The following is a 19,960-nucleotide window of genomic DNA, read 5'->3' on the forward strand; positions in this document are numbered from 1 at the left end:
AAGGGTTTTTTTTTTCTGTCTGATAAAAGGGGCCAATAAGCCACTGTTATTCCAATTAAAATGATGTTTGAAGGTGTTTTCTGGTAGTAATATTATTTTCAAATCCTTTTTTACAACCATAGCCAGTTTCAGCCATCAGACAGACATCTTATTTCTCTTCCGATGTACTGACCTTCCTCATTAGTTTGATCTAATTCTTACTACAAAAAGGGTTATTAATTACAAGGCTTTTATAATATTATATGACCTATTTGATAACTAAGGCATTTATGCCAATATTGTAAAGAACTAAAATGTTATTTCAATCGCAGCACTTGAAATGTAAAGGGAGAACTTTTAGTCAGGTTTGTTTGAGAAAACCTTAAGAAAATTCACCATTTTCTGTGACAATTCCAATGGATTAATAACAGAGTAACTATGTAGAGGTGCACATATCTTTTCATAAGGTCAGATTTCATGAGTGAATTAGAGACAATTCCTCAGACAATTTGAAAACTCAAATGAATTTGCAGCAGCCTCTTCTCAACAAGGTGGATAAATCTAATTAAACTTGAGCTTCATGCATTCTTTTTGTCTTTACCTTAAATAACTAGATGTAAGACATTAGTTTTCATCACAAAATCTTCTCTTAAAATATCAAAGAATGAGGAAATTGCATGGAAAATACTTCTCATTTTAAGGAAAAAAAATCTACATAGATAACAGGGGTTATAGCAATTGTAAAATAGATCACCTTCCACAATCTGTATTGGTAAAGGTGCTTTCACAATAGATTTCAATAGACTTTGCTGCTAAACTACAAAATCAAACATAAAACCCCCAAGAAGTTCTAAAAGTGCATTCATGATAAATCAGATCTGCATGAATATATTTAATTATGAAACATAGCACATGCCACTTAAAAATCCCTGAAATGGGATTTTGTACCATAACCAGCCCCAAAAGTTAGAAACCTATTCAAAAGGTGGAAACAAAGGTCTACTTGTTTCCTTCAGACAAAATAAGCATACAAAATACACTCCATAAATACAGTATGCTATTAGAAATAACCCTGAAAAACAAGGATAACCATGGAGGAAATTAGCAGTTTTAATCTGATTTACTGTCAGATTATGTCAGATATGTCCTGCTGTCTTGGATATAACTTGATCACTATTTTTGTTCCCTTCAAAAGCATTGTGACTACACTGCATCTGTGCACAGAATGAAATGCACAATTCCCCTTTCAAGTGGTAAATACTTTTTGCACTGCAGAATAATCCCACTAAAAGTGGGAAAAGGTATGACCTGCGTTTGCCTGGAATAAGCTGACCTTCTATAAAGGTGTTTTATTAGGGTAAAATAGTATTTTCCAAATATTCCAAGTCTTTTTCAGAAAAGAGCAAAAATAATTCCAGTTCTTCTGGTTATGTGGCAAAGAGCCAAGCTGCCTGTCCTGGCACATCCCACACATCCCTGGGATGAGCCTGGGATTCTGTTTTCCAAAAGCACCTGTATTATTACCAAACTAAAGGGGTAATTCCTCTATGTAAAATCAGAAGAGAAACTTGTTGGCTTTTTCTTTTGCTTTCCTGTGAGACAGACATGGCTTATATCAGCTTGCCAGTTATTCTTAAATATAAATACTGTGGTTGAAATAGGCCCTTATTTTCTATAATATCAGAAAAAAATATCTATTAAATACAAAACCCCGAAAAGTATCTCTTAGGCTCTTCTCAATTCTGCAGTATTTTGGTAAACATTAGTCAGAGAAATGTTTAGTTCTGTTCTTTTCTAAAGGTTATGAGGCACAGCTGCACAAATCATATGGGAACACACAGTAGTACAGAGAATTTTGTTATAATGGTGACATCCCTGCTCTCAGACTCTGACCCTTAAATCAGGATGGGAGTGCATTTATGGCAAGTGTCTGACAGCCAGGGAAACAGGGGCTGCATTAAAAACAAATCTGTCATTCCAGTGATTACTCAAGCCCTAACACATTGTTTTTTTCCTGACAGGCCAAAATATGTCCTCTAAAGCCAACAAAAACTGTGTACAATTAGCAGACAAAAGGTGACTGATTAATATCCTCAGCTTTGCTGTCAGGAAACAAGCAGTAGATTTTCCTGAGGGGAGATGAATGTCAATGTAAATAGGAAAAATTAAAATTTGCTTGTTGGCTAGCTACTCACCTCATGAAGTGAATCTTTGTGATTTAGAGAAGTTCTTTAAATAACCTATTCAGCACAAGATTTATTTGGTAGAAAGCTTTTCCTCTTGTAACTTACTCTCTCCTTTGTATACCAACTTCAATAACTATTTTTTATCTCTATACAGCTAATGGTCACAAAAATTAATTAGGCACAATAATAATACTAGATCACTTTTTTTGGCTGCTATAAATACATAATAAATAAAACACATTGAATTAATATTTTTAAGCATTCAATTGGAGTGAATAGGCAGTAAACTACTGAACTATGATATTTATAAACAACTTGCAACCTGCACAACTGCTGTGCCCATGGTTTGAAGGGTTCCACAAACAGATTTTCAAAACAATCATGACACAGAGTGCCCACACTACTTTTGCAAGTTTGTACCTGGGATGCCCCTGTCAATCAAAAAACCCCCAAAAAACTCTCCAAATCCTAGCCAAGGCATTTTCCCTGAGTTCTTTCTAGGAGTTCCTTACATAAGCTGCTACTTCTTAGCACAGTCCATAAAGTATATTTATACTCTTACAGGTGTATGAGTTTTGACCATTTCCTGTGCCTCTTATGTAACCATGTAAAAGCTATTATGCTACATGATTTGGAGTTAAACAAGTCTTTCACTTCCAACCTGAATACAGGCAGTCTTTATAAGTCTTATGCCAGAAAAATCTAGTTCTCCTTATGTATGATTTTTTAAAAAATTAATGGATATGTGTCAACTGATCAAAAAGAGAAAAAGGTTGGCTGAAATAATTGAATATGCTCTATGGAATGAAAGGAATTTACGCTCCTACCAGATAAACCAAAGATTTTGTTTCTTTGAAGGTGATATTTTCATATATATCTGCACTGGACGCCTTATTGACCCATTTATTTATGACACTTATGATAAGTTATGGTAAGTTAAGATAAGTTATTTTAATAGTAGACCTACTTTCACCTTCCCCACAGCTTATCCTTCATGAACAACTGACTTCAGATATGCTCCAACATCCTTATGGATCATGTTTTGCACTGGATTCTGTTTAAATTGTCTTTCCAAATCAAACAAATCCTGCTAAAAGGAAATGTCTCCATACACAGCAAAATGGAAGGAACTCACCCAACTGCAATCTTAACTAGTAGCAGAGTGAAACTTCTGAAGTTAAATCCTATTTACCATAGTATTATTTAACCTATAAAAGCAGGGAATATAGAAGCAGAGGCCAAACTCATTATTTCTACTTCCTTCTCAGGACAACATTCCCCATTAGATTCAAGCTGAGTGATTTTGTTTGTTGAGAATACTGAAATTTGAGCTCAGGCTGCTACTGCCATATGAAAGAGGTTTCTAAAAATTATTTTTTGCTTATGTTTTTATAAAGAGCTTCAAAGGGGAGAAATGTTTTATTTTTTTCTCCTCCTACTGAAAGCAAATCAAAGTCCCTTGAGCTACATTTTACTGTTTATACACAAGCATTAAATTGCCAGGATATAGCATGAATAGAACATCTGAAAACAACTTTCAGAACATTGCAACATTTCATAACAAGACCAATGCACTGACTATAAATCACACTTAATAGAATACCAGTACATTTTCTCAGGTTCTCAGATAATATGGGTTGAGAGGAAAAAATTAATGGCCTTTGTGTGCATAAAAACTGCACAATAAAGTTCATCTGTGAACATAAAACAGCACCTGTTATTTGTACTGAAATGTCTTCTATGATCTGAGCTCAGATCACAATTTAAATCTGATAGACAGCATTTATGCCCCATCTTTATGTTACTTTATATAATAAGAAATGCTATAAATTTTAACTGAACGATTAACATGTGCTTTTCAGCTTGTGATGGACTTGAAAGTCTACAAATACATATGAAGAAAGGCATCATAATAACAAATTGTTTGAAAAAAATAGTGAAAGATCTAAGACCTAACTCCTACTTCTGTTTTCCTGTGAATTTTAGGAGAGGTTTGAGGTTTAGAAAACTTCATCAGTTTCTCAGTTCATGATGAAACCCATTATCCACTGGTAACTCACCCTCTTCTGCTCTTTAAAATATTCCATCAGTTCCTCTGTTGTCCTTTTTACTGCTTCTTCAATTGCCTTTTCACTTTGTTTCTGCTCCTCCATTAATGCTTCCTTGACAATTTCCTTTCCAAAAGAAAAGCATATAAGTGTATATGAAAAAAAAATCACAAATGTGATAAAAGGTCATTCCTTTTCCTCCTGCTGAATTTTTATTGCCTCTACGCTCTTGTCCCAGTTATAGTTATCCTAAATGTATGCAATATCTTTATAAAAATTGATAAATTCAGTATTAAAGGGTAAATAAGAGAGAGAAAAAAAGAGATAAATAATCACTTTAAAGCTATGCTAATAGAAATACAATGTTCCCTGAGAGCAGAAAAGAATAAAGCAATTCAGCTTTTACCTTCCATCAGAGCAGAGATGGCAGGGATTTACCAGTTGCTGTTATCAGGCCAGACCACTTCAGCTGGAAGAGACCTACAAGATCATCTGCTCCAGCTGCCTGAGCCCTTCAGGGCTGCCCAAGAATTACATTATTAAGGGATTCTCCAAAAGCCTCTGAAACACTGACAGTCTTAGGGCATGACCAGCTTTCTGGAAGCCTCTCCCAGTGTCTGGCCACCCTCTTCTAAAGAAGAGCTTCACAATGTCCAGTCTGAACCTCCCCTGATGCAGTTTTGAGCCATTTCCACAACACCAAAGTCGGTTTCTAACATGTGATACAAATTATCAAAGCTTTGTGTAAACTTATACAAAAACTTGTCAAAATCGTTAATTTGCTTCCAAACTTTGGGAATTGCCAGGGACATTCTGTACACAGCAGTAAAAAGCAGCAAAAGACACCCCCCTAAATTAGTATTACCATACATCAAATGCATTAGAGTAGAGAAAGCCAGGAACCACTTCTTAAAACATCCCTATCAGTATTTAGTTAAGGAGACAAATTGCTGGGCTAAAGTCACTGTCCCAAAACTGAAGTCCCAGCTTCCCTAAGCCACTCATGGAATAAGTAATGACATTATTAATCCAAGTGTTCTGTTTCCAAGATTCAGGAGAACAAAATGACAAGACTCAGATTCCTATAAATCCTGAAAATGTAACATTTTCAGAAAGCAAAAAAAGCACCCAGTAAAAGTAATCACATGATCTTAAATGATTTTTCAGGGAGATCAAGAGGAAGATGCAGAGTGCCTCAGAAATCAGGGAGAAATTGGCAATTCCTATGCCTTTGTTCTAGACATTCCAAGCTGGAAGAAACAGAAACAGAAACACTAGTGGTGCCCCTGAAGAATTAAGCAGGAAATGGAAAAAAACCTCAGTGGTTCAAACGGGAACACAACATGACTTCTAGTGTATTTATTCACATACATGATTTATGATTATTTTTTTTATTTTTAAATCAAAACTCTTAGAAAATCAAAGGTAAATATAAATGGATTCCTTATTACTCTTCACTGGTTAGACATAACACTGCATTACCCACAGATTTGTTTACAGGTTTACTTGACTGCAGAGCAATATGATATGTATTTACAACTTGGATCTGGGGGAGTGGGGAAGGTTGGCTGAAGGACAGGTGGAGTTCTAATAGAAGATATTTATGAAGTTGCATAATTCATCTGTATATTTAAGTGTGGCATTTTAAAATATGCTATTAGTGTACAAAATGAATAATCCACCGAATTGGATCAAATTAATTTTTTTTTAAAGTTCCTTCAGTGGAAGTTATTCAACTGAAAAGGAAAGCTCTATTTCTTACCTTTAGTTATTTGCTCTATTTCCAAAACAGAATAGTTTCTGCAAAACTACACTTTTGCTATTTTTATAGCAGAAAAAGTCAAAAACCCTAAATTTAAAATGTGTAACTATGTAGTCCCCACTGTTCTGGAATGCAGTACACATGAAAATCATAGTTCTGAAAAGTGATTATGATTTTTTTCTATTTTAATTCAGTTTACCGAAGAAAAATCCCCAGAAAAAGGTTTCTTTCACTACAGAACTCTGGCAAGATTAACAGAAAAAGTAGTAGAAAATTATGTATTACAGAAATATGCTGTTTTTATAATTATATTCCCATGCCGATTTAATTTGTCAAAAGGACCCAAAATACTATCTTGTGTTAGAATGGAAAAAAATCCCATAATCTATCCCATTAAACTCTTCAAAGCAAATTACAGTACTGACAAACTGCTATATCTAAATATCTAGAAAATTTTACACCCATAAAATACTTAAAATCAATCGAAGAATGTTACGTATTCTTGATACAATACTTGAAACTCTACATAATAAGTCTAAATAAGTATTTGGACTATAAAGTCCAAATGAAAACACCATTTAATTCTACAAGTCTATGAATAAAATGCAAGAACACAAAAACCACTAGCAATACCCTTATGGAATTGGGTCCTGACATTAAAACAGAAAAAGTAAAATTGGAAAGAATTCTTTTTCATTTCCGTTGGTATTGGCACACGTCCCCAGGGCTGTGGTTAAATCACCATCCCTGGAAGTATTTAAGAAATGTAGGTGTGGCACTTGGGGACATGAGTTAGTGGCCTTGGCAGTGTGAGGTTAACAAAGGGACTCTATGACCTTAAGGGTCTTTTCCAACCTAGGTGATTCTATGATTCATCTACCACATTTTAGTTAACCAAATTAAGTGCTGCTGTATCTTCCCAGTTTATAAACAATTCTCTGTTTCAGACACTGATCACCTCCTGTTACCACCCGAAAATCATCTCAACACTTACTGTCACCAGACAGATCCTGTAGCCACTAAATAGGACAATCTCATGTGACTGCACAAAAAGACTCCTGCTTTAGTGGGCTTCATCCCAACATTTGGATTTACCAGACTGCTGGCAGCTGTCCACAACATTTTTGATTTGTTGGGGTTTTTCTGTGATTATTCACAGGATGAATCATATGGATCCGTTTCTCTGAGATCCGAATATCTGTTTCTCATCTGAGCTGAAATATTACTCTGCTGACTGGATTCAGGAGAAATTAAACAGTTCCATAAAACACACAGCTTTCTTCACAGGTTATGTCTTAAAAAACAGGCCCTACAAGCTCTGACAATGCTCTTCAACTGGCTGACATGGTTTGCACTGTCCCATACCTACAGTTCAAAATGGGCAGAGTCCTGTGAAACAATGACACCCGAGACTATCAAAAGACAGCTTTACTGTGATATCAAGAAATGGAAAGAAAACTCTTTTATCCCTTTCACTCAGTTCAGAAGTCTTCAAAGAGCAAACACTGCACAGTGGTTCACTAGTCAACTCAGTCGTATACTTTTGATCTTAATTATTGATATTAGTTTTTCCTTCTGTGACAAGAATCTTCACTTCTTCTATATGACCTTCCACTAAGTGCTCTCCTCTTGGTACTCAGTCACTGTCTGTCTTTGCTCTATTTCTGTCATTAGAGTAAATGATCAACTAATATAAAGGTATTTAAATATTACCTATTACTGTTGAACAAAGCCTTAGCTGCAGGTACATTCTCTCAGCATGTGTCTACTTTTCCTTCATCTCTTTGCTCTTTCCTCTAATGCTAAATCTACCTTTAGATTCTCTCCTAACTTAGATTTTGTTTGCAAAGGTAAAGATTGGCCCTTATTTCATCTTTAACTAGAAAGGGTAGAGCGTTATTTGAGCCTCTTAGTGCTATTTTAATAGACTCAGGAAAATGAAAAAAAAAAAAAAACATTTCCTGTAAGAAGGTAAGGAAGAACACTCCACAAAATGGCACTTGAGGTGCACTTCCACTCTCTCCCCCCTTTATTTTTTTACATATTTGATCAGTGGCTGGAGTACCAAATTATAGTCATAAAGTTAGCTTTGTTACATGACTCCCTATACATGTGCTTGACATAACACCAGTTAGAAGATTAAGAATACCTAATCAAAAATAAAATACAGATATTCAAATACTCAGTTGACAAATCACAGTCAACCATGTATTAGAAAAGACAATCACGCAATCACAACATATAAATCTGTGCGAAGACAGAAAGAAAAAGCAGTGTACTCGAAATACCAGAGAACTTCAGACAGTATTTAAAAAATAAAACAAGCCATATGTTGCTTTGCAATTTTATAGGAAAATTCTTTTGTTTCCACACAAGGATCAGGTGGCAGCACTAAACTTTATCTATGAAATTCAACCACAGACTGCAATGTTAGTGGTTTTTCAGAAAATAGTAACCATCAAATTATAATGTCTGTGGTTACAAACTACTACAATCTACGTCTGAACTCAGACATGGTTAAGGTCTGTATGCTGTGAACTATTCCTTTTCCAGACTTTGCAAGCATATTAAAAATAAACTCATCTAATGGCAGGGATCTCTTTCCACTCGGCACTACTGAGCTGTGTCCTTCCTCACACATTCAAGATTATACAGAATTTTCTTTTAATGTGTCTCTACAAACACTGGCCACACTAATGTTTCTGCAAGATGGTGGAAAACCAAGAAGAAAGTAAAACTGAAAAGAATGGTTTGCTACCTTCTTGAGAGAAATGTAAGCACACACTCCCACTGATAGCTAAACAATAAAGGCAAAGAGGTCCTTTGAAGAGCAAGTTCTTCTCCAGCACATTGTGTGATACCATTTATCAATAGACTATTTAGTTAGGAATTGGGATATAAAGGAAAAAAACCCCAACAACTTCTTGTATGAGTTCACAAAATACTGAAAATAAAGAGCAATGCTACAACAGTCCAAGCATGATACTGAAAAACCATTTTGTCTTCCAAAGATTAGCACTGACCCACCCAATCAAAATCCTATGGAGTCGTAAAAAGTTATTTCTGAAATTACATTTTAAAAATATGCTACTTTGCTAAGTATTTCAGAAACAGAATAAAGGGAATATTTCAAATTGTGACTCCTCCACAGGCCTCTGCAATCCTTGTAAAAGATGAAAAAAATAACAAGTGGACAAAGAGAGACTGATAAACATAATAGTTTGTATTCCCTTAACTGACAATGCCCTCAAAGCTCTGTATATCACAAACACAAAGAGATTTGAGGATAAAGAAATTAAATTTCAAGGAAGTTAAATTATTATTGAATGATGTTAAAATCCTCCCTAGTAAAAAAAAAAAAAAAAATCATAGAAGGGCAAGCAATGCCAGTATAGGTAAAAGTTGATCTTCTGGTAACAAATACTATAAACAGAGTTATTAATGAGGAAAAGAGACAACAACAAACCCTGAAACAGAGGCAAAAAGCAGTTTATAGCCTATTTAACATAGAAAGAGTGATGGAGTAAAGGGCTGGAAAGTTGCAACAGTAATTATAGCAGCATTTACAAAGGAGAGAATAAAAATGCATTAATAAAAATAAAGGAAAAGTGTGAGCTTTGAAGATTGAACTTTGTTTGAAGATTGTACCTTTCTTTTTAGAGATGATATTTTATCTCCTAGAGATATGATGCCAAATGCATGCTGTAAACAAAAAAATTATATTTACAATTAGATCTAAAACAAAACCATGATACAGTTCAGAGCAACAAGCAACAGGGTTGGTCTTGAGGGTGCAAAAAGTATTTGGGAAGTGGGAAAGGAAAAAAGAAAGACTAAGAAACCTTTGAGTGATAGTGGTGCATTTATAAAGAGATATTACAGAGATTTATCAGGATTTTCATTGTATACAGAAATAGCTCAAAGGGGCCATGGAGGAAAAAGTGAGTTAGGCTTCCAAATTTGATATGAACCAAGAGGCGATCTTGCACAGAACAAATTTATTGGACAATGAAAAGACGAGACAGATATATAATCCCCATATATTTCCTCTTTTCCCCTTATACTGTCCACGAAAAAATTCCTTCAATACCTACTCGTTTGATGCATGAGAAAAAGTGAATTGTTTTTTTACAGATTACAGGGCTAAGAAAGGGCCATTTAATAGCTAATAAATCTGACTGAAAGCTAGAGTGGGAAATAATTTTTTAGAAAACCTTTTTTTCCTTCTTAGTCCTTACAACCTTCTCAAATGCAGGGCAGTGGGCAAAAATATTTAGACAAATAGTAATTTTCAACAAGAATTTAAAAGCTAATTTTAGCACTTGTAGAAAAGAAACAAAAGCCAGATCCAAACCCTTCTAAGGCTGTTTGCCTTAGAATAAAGGCAACAGCTTCATGTTTTTATTTACATATCTTTTATTCCCTTACACATGACTGCATATGGAAATCCATGAGAATTTCAATATCAAATTCCTTCAGGCTTCCCAAACTACCAGCAAAAGCACTCTCTCAAGTAGATGAGAACCAAGAAAGTAATGACAATGTAGCAGGTAAGGAGCCACTCAATCTTTAGGATTTAGGTGATTTATACATTTTTATTTTAGGATTTAGATTTTCTGTAAATTTTTATTATACCGTCTATGCAAAGGCAAATGCTGATATTTATAAATCCATGGAAATTCATTAAACACCATTTAAATAATAAATTCTTTTTCAACTCTCTAGATGTTTGCCAGTAAAATTGTATTAATGCTTCCTAAGACCATAGATTACAAATTTATTGCTCTGCAAAGAACACCACAACATGAACCTTCAGAAATGAGAACATACTCAATTGTCTTAAAATCTTAAAGATTTACTCAGCAAAGACCACTGAAAAGTTCATTTTTTTCCCTTTTTTTTTTTTTTTTTCAATAAGCGTTTTAGTTAGGGTCTCCTGCAAAAATATTTTTTTCTTTGTATATCTCAGTATATCTCAGTTGTGGCTTGGCTGAATGAGATACCACAGCCTCAGTTTTCCTGAAATACTTTCCCATTGGTAAGATAATTTTGCCTTACTGCTTTTCCTCATGTCCAAGAGGAAGCAGAGTTTATGTTAGTACTTTTAATAAATTAAAGGGTTTTTTTTTTTTTCCTTTCTTTCCTAAACATTTGCAGCCTTCAGAACACTTGAGCACTTGAGTCTCTAATGAATCTGCTGTGTGGATTATGGCAGAGATGAACTCAAGCTCTTTTTCCTTGGAGAATTAAGGTAAACTACACTGGATTATATACAGTATTTTAAATTTAAGCCTTCAGGAAATGACAAAGGTGATTCTTTGCTTCAAATGCCTTAGCAGAATTATTTATTTCAAGCTATGAGATGGACTTAAATTTCCAAGGCTCACCCTGCAGCTGCCAGCTTTCCTTTTACTTTTAATGAATTTATTTTAAAACAAAAATAGTGGTACATAAATTCTCTTCAGTTTCTTTTGCTAATTCTCTTCCACATCACCATGGATTTCACCACCTTTGTGTAGCTGAGTATTTGGCTCTGTAAAATGATAACAACTGCCACGCAGAGAGCTCTGTGCATTATAGCTATGGGAGCTACTCTTCATTCCCCACTAATTATTAATTTCATACAGCAGCCTTTATTCAGAATTGTATGAATACCATCATCCTATATCCCCAAAGAATTTTTGGACTTCAGTTTTTTCAATGAGTAAAAATAAATGTAAAGAAGGATAGAGAGAATTGTCCATTGTTTTTTCAGTTTAGAGTTGTACCCCAGGAGCTTCATTGCAATTTTGGATTCTGGGGTAAAAAGCTTCTGCCTCAGTCACACTACCTCTTATACTTTCTCCTTATCTAGAGGATACCCACTTTTTATTTAAATAGGTGTTCTAGAAAAAAAAAAAAATCTAGTGGAGGAATTTCACCACTCTCAACACTGACAACTACCAGACATTAAACTCTCCTTGCAGGGAAGATGCCACTGTAAAAAACACCAGAAAAAATAGAAAAGAAAGCACTGGAGACATGCCAAGCTACATCTAGTCTGTTAAATGGATGAGTTCCTAATCTATGATGACTTTTCAATGTGTTGTAAGAGGATCACGAGGTTCCTGTGCAAATGAACATTATCTTTAATCAAAAGACTACTAGTTCTTTTCAAGGAGACCTTGTTCTTCCTGATTTAAAATGCAAGCTTGCTCTTCCCCCAGACTGGGAATGCTCTTCTAAATTAAAAAAATAACAAGCAACCAAAAAGCCACAAAAAACTTCTTATAAAAGCATGAAGCACCTGAAAAACACAATTATAAAATCTGAAGATGCTGCCAGTCTCAATCAAAATGGAAGTCATCTGGACTTTTACTGCTTCATAACCTCGAGAGCATGAACTAAAAAACATTTTTCCATTTCCCTGGTGATGTAAATTATCTCATTTGTCCCTTTAGAGTTATAAGGCTTCACAAATAATACCTTTATTTTAAGTACAAATACCATGTCTCTAAGTCAAGACCCCAAGTCACTGGAACAGTCAAAGCTTTCATGAAAAGCTTTCATTAAAAAAATCCCAAAACAATATTCATGTTACTGTAATCCTTTAATTTCTTAAAGAAAAAGCAAAGAAGGTGGTATGTCAAAGTTGCTCCATCAAGTTAAAATATTAACTCAGTATGTTTTAGTTCCTACTTTCACTGTAAGTTTATCTTTACTTGGCTGTTTCATATTTGGTAATTAAATATTTGATATGAAATATGATTTATTTATTAAACTGTCTCTAAGTCTCCCAATTTTTCTCTGGCAATGTTAAATTAGTATAATAAATTTTAAATGCAAGTAGTATTTCCTTATCTGCAGACTTGGCAACAATTTGATTGAGGACAAATATTTTTTTTTAAGACAAAATTTTGTCAAGCATGAATATCTCACAAGTAGAAGGCATCTGCATAAACCTTCCAGATTTGGATCCCTTCTGGGTCTCCTTCCTGGCCACTCTGTAACAACATCACCAAAAAGGTCTAAAGCAATACCTGTATCATCCCTGCAAAGGAAACACTCATCTTTTCCTCTTTTAAACAAATTATGTAGGTGATGAAGGAAAATTTCACTGCCTAATTTAGCACAAATGTGATCTTCAAACCTTTATTGTTCTTCTGCTAAAACTGCCTAACCAATGAAATGTAAACAACACACACTTTAATGTTTTTTTCCATTTGCTTTCTCATATGTAGTCATATAACTTCTAGTGCATGTGTTTAAAAAACTGGTGGAAAAAACCAACATATTTTATTTTAATAAAGAAAATTGTTCGATGGCAAATTACTCTTTTAAACCAACGAATCGAAACTCCTAATCATTTTTCTCTGGTCTAGAGGGTAAAGGAGAAGCCAACAAATTCATTCCACTTTTACATGGAAAATTATTTTCCCTCTTTCATAATCTAAATGTTTTACAGATAAACAGTGGTGTTACAGTTTTTAAAATATGTCTTTTGTGAACTCGTGCACCATGCAGATGAAAATGCCTTTTTCTCTATGGGTTTACATCTTGAAGAAAATAATAAAATTTTCCATGTTTTTGAATTTTTCCATTAATTATTCCTAGAGTTATTTGTGGGCACTTTGACTGTAAGCCATTCTGCCTCACCTGTTTGTAGAAAATCAGACTTTGTGATCTTCCCATTTCGCAGATTTATTGCATCAGTGAAAGAAAACTCCTTCCCTTTAATACTATACTTAATTTCTTTTTTAGTTCAAATCAATAAAGCAAATCTCTTTGAAACAATTTACAGCAAACTAAAATTTTATTCTAGGATTTTTTACATTTCATTGTCTAAAATGTTAGACTTGCATTTTGGCCTTTATAGAGCTGACTTAATATATTGCCTAAACAATAACTACAGGAGAGTCAAGAGTGCAGTTATAGCCTTTGTAAGACAAATCTTACAGAAAACAAAACATAAATAAGAAACAACTCTGGGTGGAAGGCTCTACACAGAAAAAATTACTGCCCACACACTAAGTGCCTTGTAGGCCCAAGAGTTTTTCATTGTTAAACCCAAGCTGCATCTGACACCACATATCAGTTATCATTTGGCACATCAGCTCTGCAGGACTTCTTTTGTTGACAGAAAATTATAAGCATAACGTGTATGCTTATAATTGCAACGGCCTAAAGGAGATATGCAAGTTCTTGGCATAGGAAGAAGGGAAAATTTCTCCAAGAAGCCAATTTCTCCATGAAAGTCCATCCTCCCCAGGGAATTTGTACTCATTAATTAGAGAATAAAGAGTGTAACTTCATATGTACCATAGATATATGTGATAGAATTTTGGAAATCTCAAGAAAAATCTGCATTTTTCCTTAATTAAAAATAGATCAGGTACTTGAAAAATGAAGCTGACATGAAGGTGAAATAATCGTGTTATAACCAAATAAGAGAAATTATTCCTGTTACAATAAAAGTTGTCAGAGATGTTTGGTATTAAAAGAAATGGAATTAACTAATGACACTACTAAAGGAGTACATAAAGTGCAAGATATTTACAACAGAATTAATCTCAAGAGCCTCCGACACCTCAGTGCTGCTCACCACCCCAACAAGTACATCACTAGGTACTTCCACACTAGGAACTACTTGATCTAAAAGAAACTTGAGTGGAAAAACCTGTCCCTTGGAGAGGCTTGAATTGCTTCCTCAGGGAAATGCAGACATGGCAGTGGATTTAAGGACTTTATCAAAGAGTATATCCATCCATTTTAAACTATTTCTAATGTCATCCTGTCTTGTGACAAGTTCAAAGGCAACATCAACCATGAGAGAGTCTGCAGCACCCTGCAGAGTGAAGGCAAACCTGCCTCAAGTCGCTAGCCCAGCTGAGCCCACATCTCTCCCACACCCAGGCCACCCAGTGCCCCCAAATCCACAAACACAGAATCCTGGCTGGACTCCAGCACCCAGCCACGGGACTCCTTCACCCAAAATCTTCAGCATCCTTCAAGATCCTTCCCAAACTTTGTTACCATAGCCCACCTCCTCCTAATCTCTTCATGTTCCACAAGCTACAGAATTGCTGTCTTTACTCCAGTAAATGAACACTTTACCACTCTCCCTTCCAGGAACAGATTCTCTACACCACTGGCACCAGTTCCCATTCTGGACAGTCTGAATGATTTGTATCTAACTAAAGCCCAAGCAATTGTTCTCAGCTTGAATTCACCTTTGAACTCAGCTGTTTATCCTTCTGTTCTGAAGAAGAATTTGACTGCCTGAAGGCTCACTAAAAGTCTTGAAAATTGACATTTCACCCTTTGATACTTTATATTTAAAAGAAGTAAAGAAGATATAAAAATTAAAATCATTCTATTTACACTAGGAATTTAGGCAATACAGAATATGATAAATGACAGAGCATCAAAAATTTTTTTGTAGCTGATTAGGTATATAAGGTTATTAATTTTGTTTAACACTGGAAAGGGAAATGGTGTCTGTTTCCAAAGAGTACTTTTATTTTACTTCAAATTCTTAAGTTTTGGGTTTTTTTTTTCCTTATGCAGCACATAAAAAAATACAGCAATATCAAATTCCAACACAGCAATGAAATATATACTCCTTAAATTTCTGAAGACTATAACATTCAAATATGCCACCAAGAAATCAGTGAATTCACAGGCTGCCCCTCCAAAGATTTCCAGCATCACAGACCAAAAATTGCAACTTTTGGAAGAACAACTTACTGGCAATTTTAACATATTTAATTTGCAATATGTAGAAATGCTAACAGCACAGTTGGGAATGTCCCTCTCAATTTGTGTTAAGTGACATACATTTATTGTTATAGAAGCACCTCTCCAACGATGAGAAACATTTCTGGTTCATTACTGGTTTACGTTTGCAGTTTTTGTAACTCTCTCTTTATTTTGTACCTGTTCTATAAGGAACAAATGTAACATCTTGCCACAGGCATGGAAGTCATCTGAACTGTTTACAGCATAAATGCCACACTCTTGAGCTGCTCATCCTGGGCTCCTTTTGAAGTCAGAGGACAAAACCAGGCATGATTTATATAATTTTAATATATGTTCATTTAAATTTTGTTCTGTATGTGCCAGCCTCTCTCCATACACACAGCCTAGGTGAAGATAAACTGCTTGCTGTGCATTGCAAATATCAACTAAGTGACAGATGTCACAGGAAAATCTACCATAACAACAGAAGGCATACAAAAGTAAAACCAAAAACACACAAAGCAGGTGCATGGAAGGGTAAAACATACTAACCTGATTCTGCTTTCTTTGCTCTTGCATGGCTTCTGAAACAGCCTGGGCAATCTTCTCTCTATGACTATCACGCTCTGCTTCCCACAGTTTTCTTTCTTCTGCATGAATCTTCTCCATATTTCTCCTCTCCTCCTCTACTGCTTTCAGAACAGCTTCCTTCACTACTTCTTTTTCAGCCTTTGAAACAGACCAGGCACAATTAGATGAGCAACACATCCAACCTGAATGACTCACATATCATCTTCTTCTAATGAGGGCTATGAGCTGACAAGATAGGGGATGTGAATATTTTCACTTCTGAACTATGAGGTTCAATTTATCTTACAGTGCTACCAAGCAGGTATTACCTCTGGGCAATGACTTGTGTAGTTACAGAAAGGAAAAGGAATTTACAGGAAGGCTCTTAAATTCCACCTACTGAAAACACAGGCATTCATAACTAGTTTGCTTAATACCAAAAAAAAAAAGCAAAAACCCATGCAAGAGTAGGCACATCGTGGGCCTCCCTTGATACTCCCATGTAAGAGATGTTCCTGCTCTTATCTACAAATATCTGGAGTGCAAAAACTGTCTGAGCATTTTCTGTAGAAAATCAGCCAATATACATTTGTTAAAACAAATGTGCCTTCCCTCCCAAAGCTCCTTAGCCATGCTACAAGAAGTACTGTTTTATTTTCTCCCCAATCATTATATTCAACCATTATCTGAAATCACTGAGAATTTGAAGCCAACAGCTCTACACATGTGCAGCCACACTAATGCATTTATCAGCAAGACAACCACTGCATAATATCTACAAATAAAAAATGGAAAACTGAAGTTTAAAATAAGCAAACACGGGCTAACAAAATTTAATCACAAATCCCTCTGCTTAAAAATGCTGTATTCATCGGATACCTACACTTGCAACTAAAGTTCGTTTCTTTCAGTTCCCTGGGACTTGATTTTCTAATTAGATATTAAAAATACAATAATTAAATTAGGATGTTTTACTCTACACATGTTTTCCTGTAGATATCAACCATGTAAGAAATGTTTGTGGTACTACTGCATGCTTTTCAAGGAGGTGCTCAGCCAGTGCTCATATACTACACAAGAAAGACATACAGAAAACTGTAATATAGTCTGATGAACTGTTCCAGGTAATACACACCACTAGCTTCCCCAGATTGTTACATGCAACTGAAATTTTGTACTGGATTCTACACCAGTATTAGAAATTAATTCCAGCTTAAGATTTACAAAATTATTGTCCTAACACCAATGCACTTAATAATGAAATAGACAGGAGAAATCATATTTAAAAACTGAATAGTCACTTTTAGCCAAACATCAGCTTATATAGAATAATTCAAAACCTGTTAAATTGTCCCTGATTTCATATGATTTTAATAATAGTTCTCTCCTCATTGAAGATGACCATATTCAATGACAGTTAAATAAGACATAATTGCTTTACAAAGATCATCAGTTGACCCTGCTACCTAGCTCTTCAAGATGCACTCATGTCAAAGGACCACAAAAACAAATATTTAGGTAACAGCAACAACTGAACTGCAATTTTGTGACTTCTTGTTATAAACAATTCAGAGGCTATTGTCCAAGAGAAGGCAGCTACATCTCTGCATCGAGGCATAGGATATAGCAGATATGTTCATCTTCAATAGAATCAGCTTCTTCTAAGCACAGATGAGAACGCAGAGCTTGATAAATATAGTTACGAAATGAAAGTGAGTGTCTGAGCTTGGCTTTTCTAATGACACACATAGAATCCACATGGCATGTCCACTAATTAATGGGATACCTTTGCAGCAGCTGCCAGAGCCTCTTTGCTTCTCTGTCTTTCTTCATCCAAACACTTGTCCAGCACTTCCTGCAAATGTTATGAAAAATTAAACTGCAACAGACAATAAAGGAGTGGCTAAAATAATTTCAAACAGTCAAAGTGCTTAAGAAAGCTCCTCTTCCTGTCAGTAACTGTGACAGGATCATTCCAAATAAAGTCCATGATGCCGGTATTTTTATTTTTTTGGTAAACAAAAGCAGTACCTTGTGCTTTTGCGACTGCTGCATCATAGCTTCTTCTATCTTTTCTGACAACACTTCCTTTTCTGCTTCCAAAATGTCAAGAAGTCGCTGATGCTATTGGGAGAAAACATCCATATTTTGCTAACCATGGCCAGTGAGTAAAACAGACAAAAAGAATTCATCCAAGACACTTTGACTTTTCAGTTACTCACAAAATTACTTCAAATGTAGATTCAGTTAAATTACATTCACAGCACTCCTTTAAGTGAGTTCATGTCATGGAAAAATTCCAATAATAAGAAATATTTTGTTTCCTGAATAATTAATATTTCCTTTCAGTCTAAAAAGTATTGTGAAAGAAGTTGAAAAATGAATCACTACGGAAAAGCAAAACTTACACAATTGATAAAGATGGTCTGAGCAACACCACACTTTATTTCATTTAAACAGTGGCAGAACTTAAATTAGTCTTGCACTACCTCACTTGTATGTACAGAGAGTAGAAGGCAAATTTATTTCTTTCAACTATTCTGATGTCATGACCCTGGCGAGCCAGGAAACGTGAACAAATGAGAATTCTATTTTTTTTTGTCAATTTCTTGTCATCCTAAACATTTTTCAGGAAGAAAATAAACTCTGAAGTGACCACGTATTCTATAGGCAAATATAGAACTGTTCAAAATCACATCCATTTTTTTTCTCTGTATCAAGTAAAGAATTTGCAGGATGTGGGTTTTGTCTCTAAGAGCTAAGCTGCTTCCCAAACCCAAAAATTACTGCTGGAAATTATTGATGCTACATATTTGTCATTATATAATTGCTAGCAAGTCATTACATTTTTTTACAAGTTATTTAAGAGATGATTTATTATAACCTGAAAGTACAGTATCAATGCAGTACCATTTTACAAGATCACCAAAAGGAAAGTTACGGTAGAGTTTTATATTAGTATAAGTGTATATAACAAACAAATTTTTTACACATACAGTTAAGCAGGCAAATCCCCCTTTCACCAGCATATCTAGGAAACAGTCATTTCTATTTCACAAATGTTATTATGTTTTAATTTCAAGTGTCTCTAATGGCAGCTAGAAATACATTACCAAACTGCAATATTATGTTCTGAAAAATATTTTTTCATTTGAAGAATAGAAAACTTTTAGACTGCTTTATAAAGTAAAACGCCTATCTGCCCTTCCAGGATAAACATGTAAAGAGGCATTTCCTTGTGAATTTACTTAAAATAGGTCTGAATGTGGCAGACATATTCTAATGGAAAACATCTGTGGAAGGAGTAGCAAAATTCACATCATGTTTATACTTAATGATGTGTAACTCACTTTTCTTGTGTTTTCAGACATTAGCTTTAACTATCAGGGCACTTACAGAAATTACATTTTCACAGTAACTCAAAGATGAAACAATAAATGGATTTTATTAGTTAAATGCTCTCCATGACTCTTCACTTGACTAACTGCACAGGTTACAAATATGTTATTTCACAATGACATAATATAAAACGAAAACATGCAAATATTTTCGCAGACATATGTCACAAATCCAAGCTTACTAATCATGCCAAGCAAAACACTGAATCTTTATTTTGCTTGTTGAGAATTGGCACAGGAGATTCTAAGGAGAGCTCCTTAGAGAAAATCACCTCTATCTTGAAAACACCTGCAATAAAA

General features: G+C 34.8%; 1 protein-coding gene across 8 annotated transcripts in view; it reads right to left on the bottom strand.

Annotated features, from left to right (window-relative positions):
* Positions 1 to 19,960, bottom strand: part of CCDC91 (coiled-coil domain containing 91) — a 113,197-nt gene that overhangs the window by 19,766 nt on the left and 73,471 nt on the right. For 6 of the 8 annotated variants that reach the window (XM_053943981.1, XM_053943985.1, XM_053943983.1 and 3 more), the window contains exons 9-12: positions 18,294 to 18,386; positions 18,049 to 18,117; positions 16,245 to 16,421; positions 4,226 to 4,339 (exon numbers count right to left, since the gene is read on the bottom strand). In XM_053943981.1, the coding sequence (XP_053799956.1) occupies positions 4,226 to 4,339; positions 16,245 to 16,421; positions 18,049 to 18,117; positions 18,294 to 18,386 (453 nt within the window). The remainder of the gene's footprint in view (positions 1 to 4,225; positions 4,340 to 16,244; positions 16,422 to 18,048; positions 18,118 to 18,293; positions 18,387 to 19,960) is intronic. The other 2 variants (XM_053943988.1, XM_053943989.1) reach the window with 2 other exon arrangements.

Source organism: Vidua chalybeata, chromosome 5, assembly GCF_026979565.1.
Source record: "Vidua chalybeata isolate OUT-0048 chromosome 5, bVidCha1 merged haplotype, whole genome shotgun sequence".
Classification (NCBI taxonomy): domain Eukaryota; kingdom Metazoa; phylum Chordata; class Aves; order Passeriformes; family Viduidae; genus Vidua; species Vidua chalybeata.